The 22,587-nt window shown below is 36.1% G+C and overlaps 1 protein-coding gene across 1 annotated transcript; it reads left to right on the forward strand.

The window, feature by feature from the left end:
• Positions 1–1,912: 1,912 nt before the first annotated feature.
• LOC107674003 (transcription factor Sox-21-B) lies at positions 1,913–3,143 on the forward strand. Its single transcript, XM_016467860.1, has one exon. It carries the CDS (start codon positions 2,256–2,258, stop codon positions 2,982–2,984), a length of 729 nt encoding a protein of 242 aa, XP_016323346.1. The 5' UTR covers positions 1,913–2,255; the 3' UTR covers positions 2,985–3,143.
• The last annotated feature ends 19,444 nt before the right edge of the window (positions 3,144–22,587 follow it).

A 22,587-nucleotide genomic window follows, 5' to 3' on the forward strand; every position in this document is an offset into this window, starting at 1 on the left:
AAAAAAATGTTCTTAATCATCGACTGTTTGAAGGGTTTAAAAGAACGTCTTGGCCGCTCACATGATATTTTTGCTGTCGCCTAAAGCATCTGAAACATAAACTACCCACAGAAGAGAACAGGACAGAGCTGGACACGTCAGAGCTGCTGTCAATCATCTGCTCTGACACTCATCATCATCACCACCTTATCTTCACTGTTCCGCCGGACTTCAGCCTGAACAAAAGACATGCATATGAAGGCCAAGGGCACAACGCCATAATAGTACAACATTAATCTCATTCGATAGGCGTAATTACATTTCAGAAGCCACGTTTGGCCGAATAATGGAGAGGAAACCAGGCTTATGGCGAACAATAGATTTCAAACACTCATGTAGCTGCTCAGCATTTAGCGCTGCTTGTCTTTCAATTCACAGATGACTTTCTTCACGATAAATGTGAATGTTTTTTTTCTTATCTGCATCGTCTTTGCTCCCTTACAAGGCTCTGCCTCTTTTAAATTTATGATTATTAATCATGTTGGCATCATCTCTGATAAAACCGGATTATGTGCCGATCCCTTTAAATGAATTAGATGCGTTGACTTTCGATTTGGATAATAATAATAATCATAATAAACACACAAATAATTAGAATAAAACTGGCATGCATGCATGCCAATTTTCTGTTTTAAATACAAACTTATGCATTGATATTAAGAGCTAGGGGGGGAAAGGGCTGGCGACATTTGCAATGCAAGTTTCTGCATTTAAATGATTTTTCCCACTTGTTAAAAGCTGTCATTTTAGGTATCATTTTAATAATAGGGAACAACAGAGAAGGTGCGCGCAGAATCCACTTAAACAAACAATTTACACAAGGACTCTCTCATATATCTGTAATTGCACAGTGAAATATTCCTCAAGCTCATTTTCGGGTCACGATGCGCTGCCTTCAGAAAATCCTTTGAAGTCGGAGAGAAAGAAGCGAAGCAGTCAAGAAGAAAAAGTTCTCTGAGTGCGATAAACACCTCACGCTTTATCTAGCTTATTAATACGTGTGTGTTTTATTGAAATATTCAGATAAATTAAAGAAGACGTGCGTTCCGTTTGGTCAAGACAGCTGATATTTTTTCTGATTTAATTTCGTGATGTATTGCACTAAATGTACGTTCATTAACTTTTACCTATCATTTATTACATGCCTATTTCATTCTGCGCAAATGGAACGCACCCTGATCAGGCATAGGAACCCAACATATAAATAAAAAGTGATTTATTAGGTTATATTTGCTAAAGGTGACTCAATATTGAAAGTTCTCGAACGTTTCCGGAACTAAACACAACAGACAGTTAAAATGCAAATGAGTAAAAAACGTAGTTTCACTTGGCGTTAAATAGGCGAATATCGCGTTCACCTGAGGAGGAGGTAACCATAGCAACAGTCGACCACTTTTCTTTAGGATCATTATTGAACGGAACGTTGACAAAATATAAATAATTCTGATATTATATTATTTATAAACAAAGATTTGCATGCTGTTTTGTTTAAAAATGTTCTAGAATTTACAATTCGGCTTGTGAGAGACGAACCTCAACAGATTGCACCACTAAAATTCCCAGCGAAATGTATTTTAAATGCGAAAATCGTTGTATAATTAGCGCACGCTTACGTTGAGTAGGCTATTATTAAAGTACACTCATATGCTGTAAGCGGGAACGCACACACACACACACACACACACACACACGATGCAGGGCTGCTTTTCACTCTGAGCAAAGTGAGTTTATCATTTCACTCTCGTTCCTCGCGCTGGGTGGGATTTTGGAGCGCCCCAGGTCTGACAGCTGTAGTGCGCATGCGCCAAAGGCCCTTTCAGTACCTGCCAGTGCGCTCCTTATTTCACATGTTGCAACCCTCGGTTGACAATCACTCGATTGAAGTTATCAGCTGCGGTTGCTTCACCATGGTGAAGAGGAAAACAACAAGAGAGCAGAGCTAAGGAGGAAGACGACTTCTTGTTTATCCCTTCGACTTCATCTGCTAGCCTACTTTTTGAGGATATACCAACGATGCATCCGAGAACATTGCTTTCGTGAAAGTTTAAGAAGAATTACGCGTGGACTTGTTTTTTTCGCGGCGGAATGAAGCAGTGCGTTTAAAGCAAGCCCGGAGACTTTTACATCGCGTACTTTCAAATCACGCTAATCTCTGACGAAGTGAGAGTTCTGTCTGTGGAGTTTTACCTGAGCAGGTGAGGCGAACGCTTGCCATCATGTCCAAGTCCATGGATCACGTTAAGCGTCCAATGAACGCGTTCATGGTGTGGTCCCGAGCGCAGCGGCGGAAAATGGCCCAAGAAAACCCGAAAATGCACAATTCCGAAATCAGCAAGCGATTAGGAGCGGAGTGGAAACTTCTGACGGAGTCCGATAAGAGGCCGTTCATCGACGAAGCGAAGCGACTGCGGGCGATGCACATGAAGGAACACCCTGACTACAAATACAGACCCAGGCGAAAGCCCAAGACTTTAATGAAGAAAGACAAATTCGCGTTCCCGATGGCGTATAATTTGGGAGAGCACGAGGCGCTTAAAATGGGCGGCTTACCGAGCGGAGCGCTTACCGAGTCGTTAATGAGCAACCCCGATAAAGTGGCGGCGGCGGCGGCGGCAGCCGCGGCAAGGGTGTTCTTCAACCCTGCCATGTCTACAAACCCCTATTCGTTTTTTGACCTCGGCTCAAAAATGACAGAACTTTCTCCACCGTCTTTCTCATACGCCTCACCGTTGGGTTACCCAACAGCGGCGACGGCTTTCTCCGGAGCGGGCGCACATACCCACACGCATTCCCATCCATCGCCGGGTAACCCGGGCTACATGATCCCGTGTAACTGCGCGGCTTGGACGTCTGCAGGGCTCCAGCCACCTCTTGCCTACATTTTACTACCTGGAATGGGCAAACCACAACTTGAACCGTATCCCGCGTACGCGGCGGCGTTATGAGACTCTGAAAAGTTTCTAAACGTGAAATCAACGCAATACACGTGGAGCATGAACATGTGATGCCACGATCGTCATATCAGATATCAAATGTGTTTGCATCATGATTAATGCCTCTGGCGTTCTGTTCGGCGTGGATATTAATGACAACGTGTGCTGAGCGAATCCAGTACGCCCTTATCAATGTGAATAATTCTATGAAAAGCTACCAAGTCAGACTAACCTGTTGACTCTGTAACTAGTTTACCATGTGCCGCTATTGCAGAGAAAATTGGGTGATGCTGTTCAAGTGGTTGCATTTGAACTATATTGGAAAACAAAACAAAACATTGTTTTATTATGAAAATCAACCTTGATGAACTCCCGCGCAGTTTTTTTCTCTACTTCTTCAAATCAGTCATGTTGCTGTAAATGTGTACAGTTTTATTAAATCATATCTGGTTAGTGCTCCAAATGCCGGAACTGTTGGACTAGAAATCAGGTGTAGCCTATATTTTGAGTTTCGAATACTATTCCATGGATGTATGTAATATTTATTGTTCAGTCAGTGAAACTACCCTATTTGTTGATCGTGGGACACGACGTGTCCTTTGATATTTGCACAAAGGGAGACCATGAGCACTTATAAGTGTAATGTATTCAAAAGAAACAACATGCCCGAGTTTCTGACATTTCTAGAGTGCTGGTCCGTCGACATATTCTACATCAGACGACTGTCAGATGCGTTCACGTATAAGAAAGTCAGTCCGTTTTTTACTAACTCGAAGTGAAATTGTATGTTCTATGTTTTGCATAATTCCACTTATATGTACTTAAAATGCCTATCGTTCATTTATTGAACAAGGGGGATATAATAAAGCGTATGCGGAAAAAAGGAAATTGCTCTGTAGTTCTTACAAGATTTGTATCTTGAATGCCTTTACTTGGTCGGAGCAGGTGAAGTGTAAAGTATCCTCTAAAGGACGCTTTTGTTCGGGCTTTGAATAGAATTACTTAGAAATCTCAAGCAGGTCTTTGTAATCAAGAGCCAAAATCCTGATTTATCACAACTCAGATCATGAATAGGAAGGAAGATAAAGCTGAGGAGTTTACTTTTAAGCAGAAAAACGAAACCGTTTAGGCCTTTCGGACAGACTTTTCTTTACACTTTTTTAGTCAAATAGAGCTATTTTATTAAAAACGGGAACACTCTCGTCGATTTAATGTTTTATGTACTCACCAGTTGTCATTAATTATGCATAATACACATAGCTACACATCATTCAAACGGGGCAGCATTATTCAAAACATTTACGCCTTTCTTCCCAATGTGCTCCGTGCAGGGTCGTTCTGAATGTAAACTGCCCTCTTAGATTACATTAAGAAGTTAATTCGTATGGCTCAGACCAATTATGCAAAACTAATTTGGACTGTCCAGGGATAATTACCTCCGCCACGGTTAATTGAATCTTTTCACTGGCCTGTATTCTCTATTGTCACACGGCGATCGCTGCTCTCCACGGAGCTTCCTGCTTCGCTTTGGAAAAGTGACCTTTTTCACTTGTTACGAACCAGACGAATCAACAAATCACCGGGGCTATATATGCACATTATTTACAGGACAGACACCTTTTCAAGAGTGATGCTTTTTTAATTTCAGAGCAGCTTCTTGATGACCTTTTGCACATTTTTTGTTTTCAACTCATGCTTTTCCAAAACTCCTGAAAAACGTGTGTGAAAGATTTGCATTTCAATGCAACCTAAGTAGACATTTCATATTTTTAAAAACATGTTTGAATTGAATAATTTATTTACTTCTAATAGTATATTAACACTGTATGTTTAACTTTACACTGGGAAAAGGTGAAAATGTGCTTCCCACATTTTTTTTTTTTTTTTGGTTTTCCCAAACCAATTAAGAATTTGAAATATTTGCATTTCAGTGCAATATAGTCATTGCAAAGTAGATATTTACGTTTTTTTTTTAGTGTTATGCACATTATTTTCAGGACAGACACGGTTTCAAGAATGATCCTTTTTTAATTTCAAAGCAGCTTTCTGATGACCTTTTTAAACGTTCGCAAAACTACTGTAGAATTTGTCTTAAAGATTTGCATTTCAATGCAACCTAAGTAGATATTTCATATTTGAAACATGTTGCTATTTATTCTTTTATTTTTTTTACCTTTTGCACATTTTTTTTTGCAACTCACGCTTTTCCAAAACTCCTGAAAAACTTGTCTGAAAGATTTGCATTTCAATGCAACCTAAGTAGATATTTCATATTTTTAAAAACATGTTTGAATTTAATAATTTATTTACTTCTAATAGTATATTAACACTGTATGTTTAACTTTACACTGGGAAAAGGTGAAAATGTGCTGATTTATTTTTACCTGCCCTGACCTTTAAAATGACTTTTGCAGGTGCAACCGGGTTGACTCGGCTAATATCTCAAAAATCATTTAGCTGTCACCACATATGCATATTTTAAATGACCTGAAAACCAATTTTTTCTCTCTGAATTGGTCTCTCTCTGTATTACGAAAGCTCTGCGTTTCAGCCCACAGTTTGCACCGAAATGCTTGAAAAGGTCGTCCGCTCCACAAAAGAGCGCACATCACCAGCCCAGTGACCATTTTCCTTTTTTTCTCAGCTCTCTTTTCTCCCTCCGCTTTAAGAAAGGGGGCACTAACTGAAAGAACTTTGTCTCCCTTCAGTAGGAGCATTTAGACAGTCGAGGAGGTTTTGTCTCAGAACAAAACATGAGTTGGGAGGCCTTTGTGAGCCTGTTGTTTGTTGAAGTGGAGCTCAGCAAAAAGCGCCTGCTTTCCTTCATTGTGGTTAAAGCAATCAGTGGTATTTGAAAAACTGTTAGCATTGTGCACTTCTTCTGTGTTCATTGTTGAAGATTTCTTTTCACAAGGTTTTTTTTTTTATTCCCCCCTTTTTTTTTCAGGCAATCCAGCTGGCCGGGGTGAATAGCGCTGCAATGTGTACACGCTTTGTCCCTCCGAGTCCTTCAAGTAGCCTACATTGAATAGAGTGAGTTGACACTGGATGACAGTGAAACAACATAATAAAAAATACATGAGCGCATGAATGGAGCCAGGCGCATAAATAAATAAAATGGGTGACCAAAACTGGATAAACTGAATGTCAAAATGGTGAAAGGGGAACAAAAAGATATTTAACACAGCAGATTAGCATTAGAAAAGCCATCTACAAAGCAGAACAATTGATGAATGCGTTTACAGGCCAAGAAAGGAATGAACTAAATGGCTTTTGAATAGATATGCTTTTTCTTTTCTGGAAAGGAGATCCAATGGGAAAGGTAGAGATGCGACTATTCAAACAACCGCATGAGAAAATCTTTTGACGAATGGAAGAATGACGAAATTTGTTAATTTACAGAACTAAAAGGTGCCTCTTTTTTGGCACAAAGTTCACGGTGAGTCACAAATCGCTGACACGAGGAAAGCATTGATACGTTGAGGTATTTTGCCAAGATTTTTGACATTATCATCCTCGACTATCATCAGGTGTCAACTATCATATTGTGCCAAGTTGTGTTTTCTTTCATTAAGGCGAGACACCACAGGCGAATGAATATTAGATGGAATATTTAACTAAAAGATATCACCATACTTTCCCAGTTGATCGATAACATTAAGAATTGCAAGTATGTTTTTTGTATTACATGCTTTCTGAAATGTTATATTTAAATATGCAAATGAGGCATTATCTAATTATAAATTGCATATATTTCCTGAAGATAAATCTGAACATCGGATAATGTCAGGTTTAAAATACCGTCAAAAGACAGAAAAAAATAATAATAAATAAAATGTTGTATAACATATCAGGCGAATAATGTATATGAACAAAACCCCTTAGTAAAAACCTTCAGAATATAGATAGGAATAAAGCTGCATATTTTGGTGCATGTGAGTGCTGCTGAAGTGGAGAAAAAACTCATTTTGAGAAATGACCTTTAAAAAATATGTATTATAATTGAAAAAGTGGAGAGAAAAAACTTACGGCCTTTAAAGATACTTGTTGAAACCTACAGATGCAAATCGATAAAGTGCACTTAAATGTGTATTTTGAATGTTTTCTTTCCACTAATCATAAAATACATGTTATGCAAAGCCAAACAGCCCAAAATCTCAGTCCAGTGCATGAAAATACAATGTTTTTGCCTGTAGTGTCTTGCCTTAAATTGTGTCGGGTTGGTAAAACAGCACACAACTTGTCAAAGTTGACACTAGATCACACAGTTTATGTAAAAAGGCTCCAAATTTCCTAAACACAATATCCATTAAATGAAGTTCAGAAGCCAACATACTATTACAGGCGGGATTTTTCTCCAGCATGGGTGTATTTCACACTACAGTGATAGTATCAGATGACAGACGAGGAAAAAGCCACATTTATCCAACCTAACAATCCTTTGAGGAATTGAACCTATGGACGATTGGTCAGCACACTCTGATTCACTGTGTCTTTTAAAGCGCTCATTGATTTTTGGCGATTTGATGCTTTTCAGCCTCACTAAACACTCCAGATATGATAATAGAAGTTTCCGCCTATGACCCAAATATCCTCTGTGTTGCTTCAACATACAAAAGATTTTTTTTCCTCCCTCAAGTGTGTAAAAGTGCTTCCTCTCTACTGGAAATATCTGAGCAATGACACTGAAAAACATATTTCTGTGAGATATTATTTCTATAACCACGCTGATACTTTAGAGAGAGAAAAAAACAAAACAATTTGAAATATTTTGAGACGAGAATTCCCAAAGGTCATAATGGTACAGTAAATAAAATGCATTTGCACTTCTAATACGTTTTTACAGGACAGTCCTTCAGAATGATGCATGGCCAGATAACATCACAAATAGTGTTATCAACTGTTTTTCTTTTTTTTTTTTGGCCACTTGTTGAAAGTAAGTTATCAATTTCTGCTGCCAAACACTGGCACAATGCTTCCTCACTTACTGCAATATGAAAACTATATTACACTATAAAGAGAAAAAAATATATATATTACATATAATGCAACAAATTTAACAGATCTGATTATTTTAAATTTTTATAATTTTGGATTGAAATAATATAATATGCATAATAATGATAATATGCATTATAAGGAACAAGATGCATTTAAAACAATGACTGTATTATTCAAAAATCTTAAAACTAGGCTCTGAAAACTTGATCTCAGGTTTTTGTAATTTATGAATATAGATGCCTCCATGTTCAAGAATAAAACTCAAATAACAAAATTTAGTGTTTGATGAACCCTTGACGCTGTGAACTTGACGTATTAGATGGAATACACCGCAATATAAACATAAGAGATCAATTAATATAAGATTTTAATCAAATCCCTTATGCTGGCGGTAAAAAAAAAATACAAATAATAAGAAAAAAATGTCCTTTATAAAATAGAATTACGTAAGATATTTACTGGTGCCTACATGTTTAAAAAATAAAACTCAAATAACAAACTTTAGCATTTAATGAAACTGTGAATTTGACAAATTAGACAGAATATACTGCAATATAAACATAAAAGAGATTGAAAAATATAAGCTGGTGGTAAAATATATACATTGTAGAAATAACTTTAAAAAATAGTGCTTTTTAAAATAGAATAACTTTTAAGATATAAAAAATAAAGCTCAGTAAGAATAGATATAAAATTGGAGTCTAATCCTTCATGCTGGTTGTAAAATATTGCACAAATATTAAGATAACATCCTTTTTAAAATGTTAAATTATGTATGCATAACACATTATGGAATAATGACTTGAAAATGTTCTCATGCACAAACTTGTTGTAGCTCAGATAGATGGAAAATATTTTTTATTGATAATTTAGATCCACTCTCAACCAATCCTAGATGCATGAGTATGTTCGCTCTAAACGAGGTTGCAGAAGCTGCAAGCAAATTCGCACCGAACTCATGATGTAATTCCATGTCATTTTTGGGGAGAGAGGCGACCGCTGAGGTAGTTTACCGCGGCCTCTCTCTCGGCGCAGCATCTCAAAGCCCTCGCTGACTTCTCCAGTTCATTTAAGGCAAATTAAAATGTGAAAAAGTCTCTCCTGGAGCAATCGCTCCATCATGAGGGTCTTGTGTCAAGCATGTTTATGGGGGCAATGGACTGTATTACCTGTAATCTCTGGAGAAGGACTCTGCCACATTTCCTTACTTCAGTTTGCTCCGAGGAGGGCAAAAAACCCAAAATTATCTCACATTACCGCAACATCTTGACGTGTCAAATCGAAGCTTCAGAACTCGCCCGTGTCGCTGTGCCCAAGGTCACTAGAAGAAATGAGATATACACTCACTTAAACACTGCACGTCTTCTGAAGTCTGAACTTTGTACTTAAAAGAGGAAGTTTGTGTCAAGGTATTGTACACAATAAGCCATGTATAGCAGCGAGGCCCTGCAGGAAGGCAGAAAATCACATGATGAAAATTGGAAAGACACACTCACTCACAGCGTGAGATGGGCGACAGTTCGACTCCAAACAAACCGGCCGTGTTTTTCCGAGCGGGACAGTCGCTGAAGGACGATCCTGTGTAGAGATTGACATTTTTAAAATAGACAAATTATTTACAAACTGTAGTCCAAATTACATGACAAAAATTGTAGTTAGTAACGTAATCCATTACATTTCACATTTCAGGTGATATAAACAGATTACTTTTTACTTATTATAATAGTCTTGTACCATATTGATATAAAAATACAAATATTCCGTTTGTTGTTATTAACAACATGAAGTGCATTAAACATCAACGTCAAAGGTTCGTGAAGGAACTGCAGGGGGTTTGTGAATTTAATGAAAAGCTAATAATAAATTAAACCTTAAAAATGTTAAATTAAATTAAATCTTTCAATCAAAATAAAACACTTAATTATAAAGAAATATGACATATTCTACCTGTTTACATGCATGTCATGTGACCATGTGAATAATATATAATCATGTAATCAGTAAAAAAAGCAACTAATCTGATTACAGTTTTAAAATGTAGTGTAATCTAATTACAAGTACTTCATTTTTGAACCCGACGATGTAATCCAGATTACAAGTAATCAGTTACTACCCAGCAGTGTTCATACATAAGGTTGCATTATAAGAAACCAGATGCATTCAAAGCAATCACTGTACACAAATAGGAATATTCACAAATCTGTCATTATTTAAAATACAGTATATCAAACTATTACTGACAGTGTTGTGCATTTCAATAAAATACTAAATTAAAAATATGAAATGTTCCACCTGTATGTTATGTGACCATGTGGATAATATGTGATCATGTAATCAATACAAAGTAACTGTAATCTGATTACAAGTATTTTCAAATGTATCGTAATCTAATTACAAGTACTTAATTTTTGGAACCCGATTATGTAATCCAGATTACATGTAATCGGTTACTACCCAGCACTGTTCTTAAATAAGGTTGCATTATAAGAAACAAGATGCATTCAAAGCAATCACTGTACATAAATAGGTCATTATTTTAAATACAGCATATCAAACTATTACTGACAGTGTTTTTTTATTTCTACAAATGATGAAATAATCTTCTACTTCTAGGTAACCCTGAATAAAGTGTACATTTGCAGTACATTGACGCTGTCCTATATTTCGTTTTGAATGATTCACACAATAAAGTGCTGAAATATTACCATCTTTTCACATGTTTGCATATTAAAAATGTCCTCCGTCCCAGAGATTTGAGGTTTTCTAAAATGCATGTGAAATAAGATGCACACTTTAAAATATGCATAGTCTTTGAGAAATATTCTGTCAGCTGACATGATGTTTTTGTTCGTTCTGTAGTTAACTGCTGGCACAGATTGTCTGCCATCATATTAAATTCCCTGGTTTGGAGGCTAAAATGTATCAGTGAGAAATAGAAAATAATGAATTTGAAGAACTTTTAGCCTCAGGAGTTAGTCACAAAGTATTATATCCTCCTGTGAGACACCACATGCGCAAAAAAAGATAAGTACCTGGCAGTCGGTACACTCGAACCTACATATGCCTATCAATAAAGCAGATTATTTTCTCTGCTTATTACTGAGCTGATCTGGCAGGGGGCTGCAGATTACATCCTTAATGAGAATGAGTGAATCTCTCTCATTTGCTCAAAAACTCCTCTTGAGGAACACTTCGCCTCCCACAGGATTTCTGCGAGCGTTCATAATAGTAATAATGATTATTATTATTGTTGGTGTCAAAAAATCCTCACTGGCTTCAATTTGTACAGCTTCATTTATTCATATTTCAACAGGATTATTTAAGCATGGCCTGCTCTGAATTCCACATCGATTATCGCTTTACATACTGCTATATGCATATGGATTTGCCCTCACAGTTGTTCTTAAAACTCACACGGCAAACCACTGCCGGATTATAGTATATTGTAATGTATATTCAAGCAATATGGCACTCGAAGCTGAACGCAGTCAAAATAGTCACATCTAAAAGGTTCTATGTTGCACGATACGATTCTGTTCTATTATATTGCATTCATTTCTATTTGATTCTTTTACATTCCATTCCGTTGCATCACGTTCCCTTATATTCTATTAAATTGCATTCTGTTCTATTTTATTCCATTGCACTGCATTGTTCCATTCCATTCTATTCCATTCCTTTGCATTCTATTCTATTCTATTCTATTCTATTCTATTCTATTCTATTCTATTCTACTGCAGTGCATTCTGTTCTATTCTATTCCATCGCACTGCATTGTGTTCCACTCTATACTATCCTATTGCAGTGCATTCAACTCTGTTCTATACTACTGCATTGCATTCCGTTATATACAGAGGCGGACAGTAACTAAGTACACTTACTTGAGTATTGTACTTAAGTACACTTTTTGAGTATCTGTATAGTATTCTGTTGCATTGCATTCTATTCTATTGCAGTGCGTTCTCTTCTGTTCTATTCCATTCCATTCCATTCCACTGCATTCTGTTATATACTATACTATTCTACTGCATTGCATTCTACTCTGTTCTATTCTACTGCATTGCATTCCATTCCATTCTTTTGCATTGCATTCCTTTCTATACTATTAGATTGCATTCTATTTTATTCTGTTGCATTCAGTTCTGTTCTATTCTATTGCATTGTGTTCCATTATATATTATTCTATTGCATTGCATTCTACTCTACTGCAGTACATTCCACTCTGTTCTATTCCATTCCATTGCGTTGTTATATACTGTTCAATTGCATTCTGTTCTGTTCTATTCTATTGCATTGCATTTTATTTTATTCTATTGTATTGCATTGTGCTCTACTGGATTCTATTCCATTCCTTTGCATTGCATTCCATTCTATTCTATTCTACTGCAGTGCATTCTGTTCTATTCTATTCCATCGTACTGCATTGCGTTCCATTCTATACTATCCTATTGCAGTGCATTCAACTCTGTTCTATTCCATTCCACTGTGTTCCGTTATATACTATACTATTCTATTGCATTGCATTGCATTCTATTCTGTTCTATTCTAATGCATTGCATTCCATTCCATTCTTTTGCATTGCATTCCTTTCTGTACTATTCTATTACAATGCATTCTATTTTATTCTGTTGCATTCAATTCTGTTCTATTCTATTGCATTGTGTTCCATTATATACTATTCCATTGTATTGCATTCTACTCTACTCTATTGCAGTACATTCCATTCTGTTCTATTCCATTCCATTGCGTTATGTTATATACTGTTCAATTGCATTCTGTTCTATTCTATTGTATTGCATTTTATTCTATTGTATTGCATTATGCTCTGTTGGATTCTATTCCATTCCATTGCATTGCATTGCATTGCATTCCATTCCAGTCTCAGTTGGTGGTCTGGGACTTAGGTCACAATGCTAAATGCAAATAATAAAATACATCTAAAAGCATACACTTAGTTTAGATAAACAAGCTTACAAACATTTAAAGAGGCAAAAGCACTTCCAATAGCTTTTGCTGTTAATGTCAAAGGTGTTGCATCCAGTCAAACATTTCATTTTTTCTTTAGCTGACTCAGTAATATTACTAAATAGCCCAGTATTTGCAATCAAATCATACTAATTCACCCCTGAATCATATTAATTATATTTTATGATTCAACTCACAAGTTTTTTTTTTTTTTTTAATACTGCAGAGTACTATAACTGAGCTCTCAATATGTTATTTGACAAAACAACCACCATAACAATATTTAAACACTCAAATAAATGTAATTTTTTCAATATGCAATTTGCTACAGCAACCAAAAGCACATTATCAAACCTCTGTTTGTGCATAACTGGAACAAATAGCGACTCTAATAACACACTTAATCTATTTCGAACGCTCCTTCTTACAGAATGAAGTCCATAGTGGGAATCACAACAAAATATACACGTATCATTTCATGCCAGAAAACAATGATTACAAATACACAATTCAATGCATTATAGAAAAATCTGCATGTTATTTATGAAGATTTGATGATCACTAATTGGAATCTTCTAGAATACAAATAAAAAAGACCCCAAATCAAAATGCTTTGCTGTGTTTTTTTACAATGCACACACAATGAAAAGATACTGGATGTTATGAAATGCTCATGAATTGCAAAACATGTTTTCTTTCCCCCCACTTTCTCTTCTTGTCACATCACTCATCAATGTGTCAACAGTGTGAACTTTTCCAGAAAGTTTTCCAGTCACACACGAGAATGCCGTTGTTTGTATTCATCTTCAGGAACTCTTTTCTAACCCACGAGCGTGTTTGAAACCTCGAATAACTCTCAGACCTTTCTAGCTCTCGCTCATTGTCGATACGGCAGCGATGCATTCAAAAGGACACGCATTCTGACTTAAACTGGATCATTAGGGTGAAATGTGCACCAAAATATCATCTGCAGCATTGTGCAATAACGAGACGTGCATTTATGTATGTAGGACAGCGTGTAAATGCGAGTCATTAGGCCATTAATGTCAGACTCATTGCGTTCTGGTGCCACTCTGCACTTCTCAACACTTCTGCTGATATTAGTTTAACAAATGCAGTTTGATGCAGGATAAATAAATGTTCAAACGCTCATGTTTAGGTATTGAATTTGTGCGTCTCGGTAATTTGATTTACAATCAGAGGTGACAGGCCGGTGGGCTCAGGTAGAGCTAAAGCAAACGCAAGAGGAGCGGCTGCCTGCGAGAGAGCTTTATTAACACCACCTCGGATATGCTAAAGTACCTAGATACAAACACTTTGTGAAAATCATGCTATTTATACATGGTAAAAGTATGCAACTTTGTATTCAGTTTTGAAGAGTAGCTGTGCTGAAATATCTACATTTAATTAAATGATTTGATGTGTGCAATGACAGGTGAACTGATTGCTTTTTCATACCTTTGGAGATTCAACGCTGTGTCTTTGAAGTTTCAACTTTCTCTCAGATGCAAAAAAAGTTGCCATCCAGTATTACTCAGACATTTCATTGCACATAAACAATGTAAGAAATTGCCCATATAGAAACATATATAAATGTATATAATTATTATATTTAATAACGTATGATTATATAATTATAATATTAAAACATACATTATAATAGTATATATCATAATATATATTAAAATTATATTAAATATAAAGTAAAATTCTCTGTATGCACTTGACTAATAGAGATTCTGATTTTCAATCAAATGATAAATTCATTACATTAAATTAATGAGCTTTTATATAATGCTCCCTGTAGAAACATTATATAAAATATATTAAATAAATATTATATATAAAATAACATTTATACTTAATAATTATTTAGAATTATTATATTTAATATAATATAATTAATTAATTGCTTTATTAGATTTAATTAATTTATTAAATTATGAACGAGTTGAATTGATAACGCTGTTTCTAAGTCAATAGTTGTCATAGGGTATACAACTAAATAAATGAAGTGAAAATCAGCTCAGATTATTTGGTGAGAAATGCTTGAGTTCATATTGAGGTCTCTGACTTTTGATTGCACAAAAATTAGACATGCATTACTGATCTTTTTTTTTTTTTTAATAACCAGGAGGAAGCCTGCATTACATCTTTGCTTCTGTTCCTCTTTTGTAAGTTACTTTGGATAAAAGCATCTGCTAAATGCATAAATGTAAATTGCATAGATATCATATATTGTCCCTCTCTATATTGCAAACTTTCCATTTGCTCTCCCTTTAATTTCATGAAGTTCTAAGGTGATACACAGAATTAAAAATCACAGATTAAAATCACAGATCAACTTTGTCTCAGATGCTTCTAAAATTAGGAGAAAAAAAGAGACATTAAAGAGATCTCAGCTGCCATTTTTCTATCTTAAAGCGATGCACAGAATTAAAAATCAAAATCACAATGCATCATGCATGTGAGAGCTGATGTTTGCATGCAGAATAAAGGCGGAGAGCGAAGTATCTCCTTTAAAGCAGGACCAGAAATTCTTGTTTTTGGCAAACACGGCTGACCCAAATTTTCTGCCCCCTTCCTCCTCTGTAAGATGCTTTAGCAATCCTCGCGCCCCGAGGGCGACCGTGTATCCTTTAAGGAAGGGGGGATGCCTGCCAATGCCTTTCCATATAGCACGCTTAATGAAAGATCAACGCCGCCAATATAAGTTTTTCTTGTAGCAATAATTAGTGAGGGATCCACACTCCAACAAGCCGGTTTGCTGAGTTAATACCAAAGGCAGATTACAGGCGGTGCCAAAGAGTGCCTTGGCATGTAGCTGGCAGTGCTTCCCCCTCGAAAAAAGAAAAAAGCTTGACATCACATTAGCACACGGTCAAGGAGTTACATCCTAACACTTCCATAATCTGCTTTCCTGCACAATTAGCCTGCCATAATAAGTCGCTGTAAAGACACCGGGGGAGAAAGCGAGATGGGGGCAGGGGGCTTCACCCACGGTCTGACGGGCCATGCTTGTGTTGCCTGCCTGAAATGGAGACGCTGAGATTATGTGGCCCTCCAGAATTCCCCAAGGGCTGTTTTTCTGGAATTAAGGCCCAGTGTCTCACTGAGCCCCACTTACCTAGCCGGGAAAATCGAGCGGAAATGAGGGAAATGAGCAGCGGGCCAAACGTCAACTGGGTCTCGCACCGGTCAGAATCAAATCACGTCTTTTTAAAATTCCAATTTGATTTGAATTGAGCAAACAAACGGAATGCAGAATGTAATTCAAACACATTTAAATAAAATTAAAATGTTTAAAATATGATTTTTTTTCTAACATTTTCTCCTTTCAGTGTGAATTTAATTGCACAACATAAACATTTCCAAAAATATTAGATAAAAAGCCCCCTGCAGAAACATTGAAATATGTAAACATTATAATAAATAATATTATAATTATATGAAAGTTAAAGTCATGTTTGGATACTTGGCTAATAAAGAGATTCTGATTTAAATAATATTTGTAGTGAATTAAATTAATAACTTGTATAATGCCCCCATAGAGATTAAATTATTATGATATTTAATAATTTAATAATAATTCAAGTTAATAATTATAACATATTATGTCATGTTATAATTATTTTTAATATATTATAAAGTAATCAATATTAATATCATATTATGAAGTCATGTTTGGATACTTGGTTAATAAGAAGATTCTCTTTCGAAGCTACTTGACTTTATCCTAAATTTAAAAAAACTTTGTCTTTTTTTTATTTATTCCTTCTCTTTCTAGCTTGTACTTATTTGAACAAAGCATAAAACTTGGTATTACAAGCACTTCCTTTGTCTGTTAGCCTCTTTAAGAAGAATCGCTTTATGTATTCCCCATTTGTAAGTGGCTTTGGATAAAAGCGTCTGCTAAATGACTAAATGTAAATGTAAATTCTGATTTAAATAACATTACATGAAATGAAGGAACTTTTATTGATCTAATTGACACCAAATGCAATTAAAATGGATAAACACCTAAGTAGTTCTACTCTAATTCTTGCCCATATTGTTGTAATGATTTTCCTTCATTTTTTGGGAAATCCACTTCGGCATCCCGTGGGGCGTGTCCAGTTCAGTCCTGTCCGAACTCCAGATCCGGATCCAGAACTCAAATTCGGAATTTTCTGTCTCGGCCCCGTCGACGTTTTCAAGCACTCGACTAAAAAAAGCTTCCGCCGCAAAACTTGAGGAAAGTCTGCGGAAGAGAACGAAGCAGCGACAAGAATGAGGAGCGGAGAGACGGGGAAAAGAGGAGAAACACACACACACACACACACACACACACACACACACGTGCGCTGATCCCGTGTTCTGAATATGCTTAAATGCATATCTCCGATGCACCTTTAAGCCCACGGAAAGAGGACTTTGGGGGAGGGAGAGATGGGACGTGCCGTAGAGATGCCGAGAGGATGCTGGGAAGAGGCGGCTCGGCAAAATTAAAGATAAAATGGTGTGATTTGCACTACAAGTCTATTACTTTATGGCATTTACATAAAGTTTACCTCTGCAGTTCCGCCGCTTCTCCTCCCCTCCTCCGGACCACCTTCCCGTCGATCAGCTCGTATAAATATGTATAAATCTTTGTTTGGGGGGAAAATAGAATTCCGGAATGGCAAAAGAAAGTTTGAAGGGTCTCACTTCGCTCGGGATTGTCGGCAATCTACCCACAATCCTCCGGGAGAAGGCCAAGAGCATCCTGAAAATAACATCATGCACAAATCAGTTGTTTCTCGTTGAGGATGTCAGCTGCTCCTCAGATGTTTCTCCTGAGAGAAGAACACAGTATGAAGTCAGAGATGAACGCAAACACTCGTTTATTGTGTTGCTCTGTTTGGATTGCATTGATGTGGACTTTTTTACACTTTGTAGAGCCAGATGTATTTTGATACGGTATATGTTTATTTATTTTCTCTCTTGAAATATTGTCATTCTGAATTAATGGATGCCTTTTTTTTTTTTAATATGTAATTTGTTAGTAGTCCACAAGTCAATAAATACATTGTTAAAAAAATATTTCTCTTCACTGTTTGTCAACATCTGCATAATTTTGGTGCATTTTCTAAGGAGAAAAATCTGAAAAAAGTTGATACTTCATAAAATTAAATGGCATCTTGTAGTTTAGCTGTATTTATTTATTTGTCATTTTTTAATCAATGAATTAATGAATTGTTTGTCTATGCCAAATTTAAGGAGCATAAATAATATACATAATATAGTACTCATATTAAAATTATTAGTTACATTTTATTTTGTCCTTGTTATATATACTGTAATTATACATTTAAGTACTGAGTAATATTAATTAACTATGTGTACTTACTATATGGTTAGGATCAGGGTTTGGTTTAGGGTTAGTTGCATGCAATTATGCATAATTAATTACTATTGCAATAGTAAGTAAATGTAACAAGGACACTGTAAAATAAAGTGCTGCCTTACAATAAAAAATAAAATATCATCATATATCATATAGTCTTTTTGTAGTTTAGCTGTATTTATTTATTTTTAATTTTATGTATTTATTCTCCCTTTAAATATTGTTATTCTGAATTAATGGATGTTGTTTTTTTTCATTGATGGGGACATTTTACACTATATAAATCCAGGTGTATTTTGATGTCAGTGGTATTTATTTCTTTATTTTTATGTATTATTTTTTGTAGTATAATTCCTTTATTCTTTCTCAAACTATTGTTGTTTCAAATGAATGTGTTATTTATGTTAATGTGCCATTTAGTGAAAAAGCCCATAAATATAGGCCTACTGTATTTAACTGTAAGTATTTCTCTTTATTGTGTGTCAACTCAACAATCACCTCATTCTGGTGGAAGCATCTGAAAGCAAACTCAACACCACCATGCATCGTCTGAGCAACGCTACATAAAGCAAAGTGAGAGTTCTGCAAACTTTCTGCAGGAAAACACCTACTCTTCTTTCTCTGTTTCGGCGGGAGGTCCGCCCCTGTTTTCCGGCCGAGGGGCGCCAGCGGATTGGCCTGCGCAGAGACTGGGCTATTCAGATCAGGCCCGCTTCTTCTTATTGTCTGGGCCGCTCCACGTTTGAATACTCTCTCTCCCTGCGTCCAAACAGATGAGAACGGCTTAGGAGGCGCAAGGCTTTCTCTCCACTCCTTTTTTTTTTATTTGCAATTAAATGCATTTCAAATGGAACAATTCTACAGAAAGCAATTTCGATAAGAGAAGAAAAAGCCATTGCTTTTCCCACCTCCATTGTTGCGATTTTTGCATTTCAGCCGCATTCTGTTATGTGAAATTGCACAATCGAAAACATATCTCAACAGTGGATGTGCCTCAAAAATTTAATAGTCCCATATTGAAAATTAAATTGCATCTTAGAAATCATTTAAGCCCTTTTCTAGTTTTCTTTCTCGGACGCCTTTCATCCGGCACACTTTTGCTTTTGGCTTTTGACTGGCGACAAAGGTCCTAATTGTATTTCGCTAAAACTGAAACGTTATATTTCCTTTTTATTTTCCGACTTGCCCCGACCACATTTCTCCCCCAAAAGCATGCGATAACATGAGGATATTCGAATTAGTGCCATCTGTTCACGTCGCGCTCCTCGTGTATTGTGTTGCGTTTTGTGTGCGAAGCATGCACCGCTGCGAACAATCTCCTCCCCAATTGGCGCATCTTTGAAGGATTTCTGAAGCACTGTAAATAGCTCCAAAACCTCTCTTACAAGGTTTACCCCCGGAGCACGTTGTAACTTATCGCCCTTGCCTTGTGCCTGCTCTATGGCTGGCATTATGCTAAAATGTAAATCGCTAAGCTGCCAGAGATGTGGGTGTCACCATGGAGCAAGGCGAGCGAATAGTGTGTGGATTTCTTCTTACTTATAGTAATTGTTTACTTATAATAAAATTATAATAATAAATTATATATTTTAGAAGTATATCTTTTTAAAATATACATCTATATAATTGCAAAGCTATATATTATATATATACAGCAAACCAAATAAATATTAATAAATTATTCATAATTATTCAAAATACAATACATATTAAAGCTTATATATAACACTAATATAATATAATAATGATATGAAATATTATAATATTATACACCGCTATGAAAATCTCATTCACCATGCAAGTACCCATATATCTGAGCTAAGTTGATTATCCTTACAGACAAATGATCCGATTTGGGCCACCAAGTGTCAAACCTAAATGAAATGTGTAAGAGAGTTTTGCTTCCCTCTAGAGGCTGTAAATGTGTGGAGGACATACCAAATTCCTCCTAAATTATCAGTTCTTCTAGTGTGTTGAGAACAGCACAGAGGTGTAAAGTATTGGAGTAAATGTAATTAGTTACTGTACTTGAGTATCTTTTCGGGTACTTTAGCTCCAAAACCTCTCTTACAAGGTTTACACCCGGAGCACGTTGTAACTTATCGCCCTTGCCTTGTGCCTGCTCTATGGCTGGCATTATGCTAAAATGTAAATCGCTAAGCTGCCAGAGATGTGGGTGTCACCATGGAGCAAGGCGAGCGAATAGTGTGTGGATTTCTTCGAGCCGTCGTAAAAGGTTCAGTTAAGCTACACAGTCAGGAATCGGCCCCTTCCATGTCCAAGCAATGTGATTTGAGTGCTGCTGATTTCGCATTTACTTTCCAGGGAAACATACAGCCGGACGCTGTATCCTGAAATGTGTGCGTGTGTAATTCGCTGCTGTAAAGGCCCAAACGTCTTGCTTGCACGCGTGCTTTAAGAGCACACCATCCTTTGAAGCAATTTTATAAGCAAATGTCTATGCCGAATTTAAGGAGCTTGTTCCTTTTGTATTTACTTCAGCCTTTAAAATAAAAACAAAAACAAAATTATCTATCTATCTATCTATATATATATATATATATATATATTATCTATATATGTGTGTATATATATATATTCATTGGTTCCCCTTGATTAGTCTCCCCAGGTGTCTTGTCTTGTTAAGCTTGTTAGCCCCCTGTGTATATATAGCTCTAGTTTTTCGTTAGTTCCTTGTGAGTTGTTGAATGTAATGGTTGTCTGTTTGCCTGTCATTCTGTTCTTTGTTCCCTTTGGTTTTTGCCTTATTGTTTGTTCTAGTTTTTCCATGAAATACCAGCACATAGATCCTTGCCTCTGCCTGTTTTCCGCAGCTTCTCCACAACGACTAGTGCATCTTTGAGCCTATATTTAGTATAAGTAAAATACTTAAGTACTGTTAAAATCAGATACTAAGACTTTTACTCAAGTTGTTTTGGAATTGGTGACTTGTAACGTGTAGTGGAGTAATTTTCACTGTAATATACTCTCCTCCCCAATTGGCGCATCTTTGAAGGATTTCTGAAGCACTGTAAATAGCTCCAAAACCTCTCTTACAAGGTTTACCCCCGGAGCACGTTGTAACTTATCGCCCTTGCCTTGTGCCTGCTCTATGGCTGGCATTATGCTAAAATGTAAATCGCTAAGCTGCCAGAGATGTGGGTGTCACCATGGAGCAAGGCGAGCGAATAGTGTGTGGATTTCTTCGAGCCGTCGTAAAAGGTTCAGTTAAGCTACACAGTCAGGAATCGGCCCCTTCCATGTCCAAGCAATGTGATTTGAGTGCTGCTGATTTCGCATTTACTTTCCAGGGAAACATACAGCCGGACGCTGTATCCTGAAATGTGTGCGTGTGTAATTCGCTGCTGTAAAGGCCCAAACGTCTTGCTTGCACGCGTGCTTTAAGAGCACACCATCCTTTGAAGCAATTTTATAAGCAAATGTCTATGCCGAATTTAAGGAGCTTGTTCCTTTTGTATTTACTTCAGCCTTTAAAATAAAAACAAAAACAAAATTATCTATCTATCTATCTATTTTGAGCCTATATTTAGTATAAGTAAAATACTTAAGTACTGTTAAAATCAGATACTCTAAGACTTTTACTCAAGTTGTTTTGGAATTGGTGACTTGTAACGTGTAGTGGAGTAATTTTCACTGTAAGGTATCTGTACTTTTACTCAAGTATGGTTTTTAGGTACTCTTTACACCTCTGGAACAGCATACTACCTCTTACTGTTTATGTAGTACTCGGTATGCACACTGTGCACAGTATGATCATTTCTGTATAAATGAATGACCTACTGCTCTCTTATTCACATAAAAGTACACTGTACACAATAATGTATCCCACAATGCATTTGACCTTCTATTTCCAGTGAGAAATAAACTTGCAATATTATTAATCATGATCTTTCTTTACACATAATTTCATAGGTCTGCCAAATGTTCAGATTTTAAACAAAACTTTATGTATGCACAGCTGTAGCATACATGCATTAATGCTTTAATGTCGAATGGTTCACTTTAATACACTACCAATCAAAAGATTATTAAAAATGTACCTGTGTGCCTTTGACCACTTTCTGCAGTTTTTACAGAGGATTTTTTGAATAATGATCTGAAAAGAATGGGATTGAACAACAGTTAGTACAATAAACTTTTTATTCAATTAAAAAGTACATATCAAAAATTAAAAAAAATTAAAAAATCAGTGAAGTAAGTAAAATTTATAAGTAAAATTTAAAATAAAATAAATATAGCAATAAACAAAATTAATAATAATAA

The sequence above is a fragment of the Sinocyclocheilus anshuiensis genome, unplaced genomic scaffold, assembly GCF_001515605.1.
Source record: "Sinocyclocheilus anshuiensis isolate Anshui unplaced genomic scaffold, SAMN03320099.WGS_v1.1 scaffold1363, whole genome shotgun sequence".
NCBI classification, from domain to species: domain Eukaryota; kingdom Metazoa; phylum Chordata; class Actinopteri; order Cypriniformes; family Cyprinidae; genus Sinocyclocheilus; species Sinocyclocheilus anshuiensis.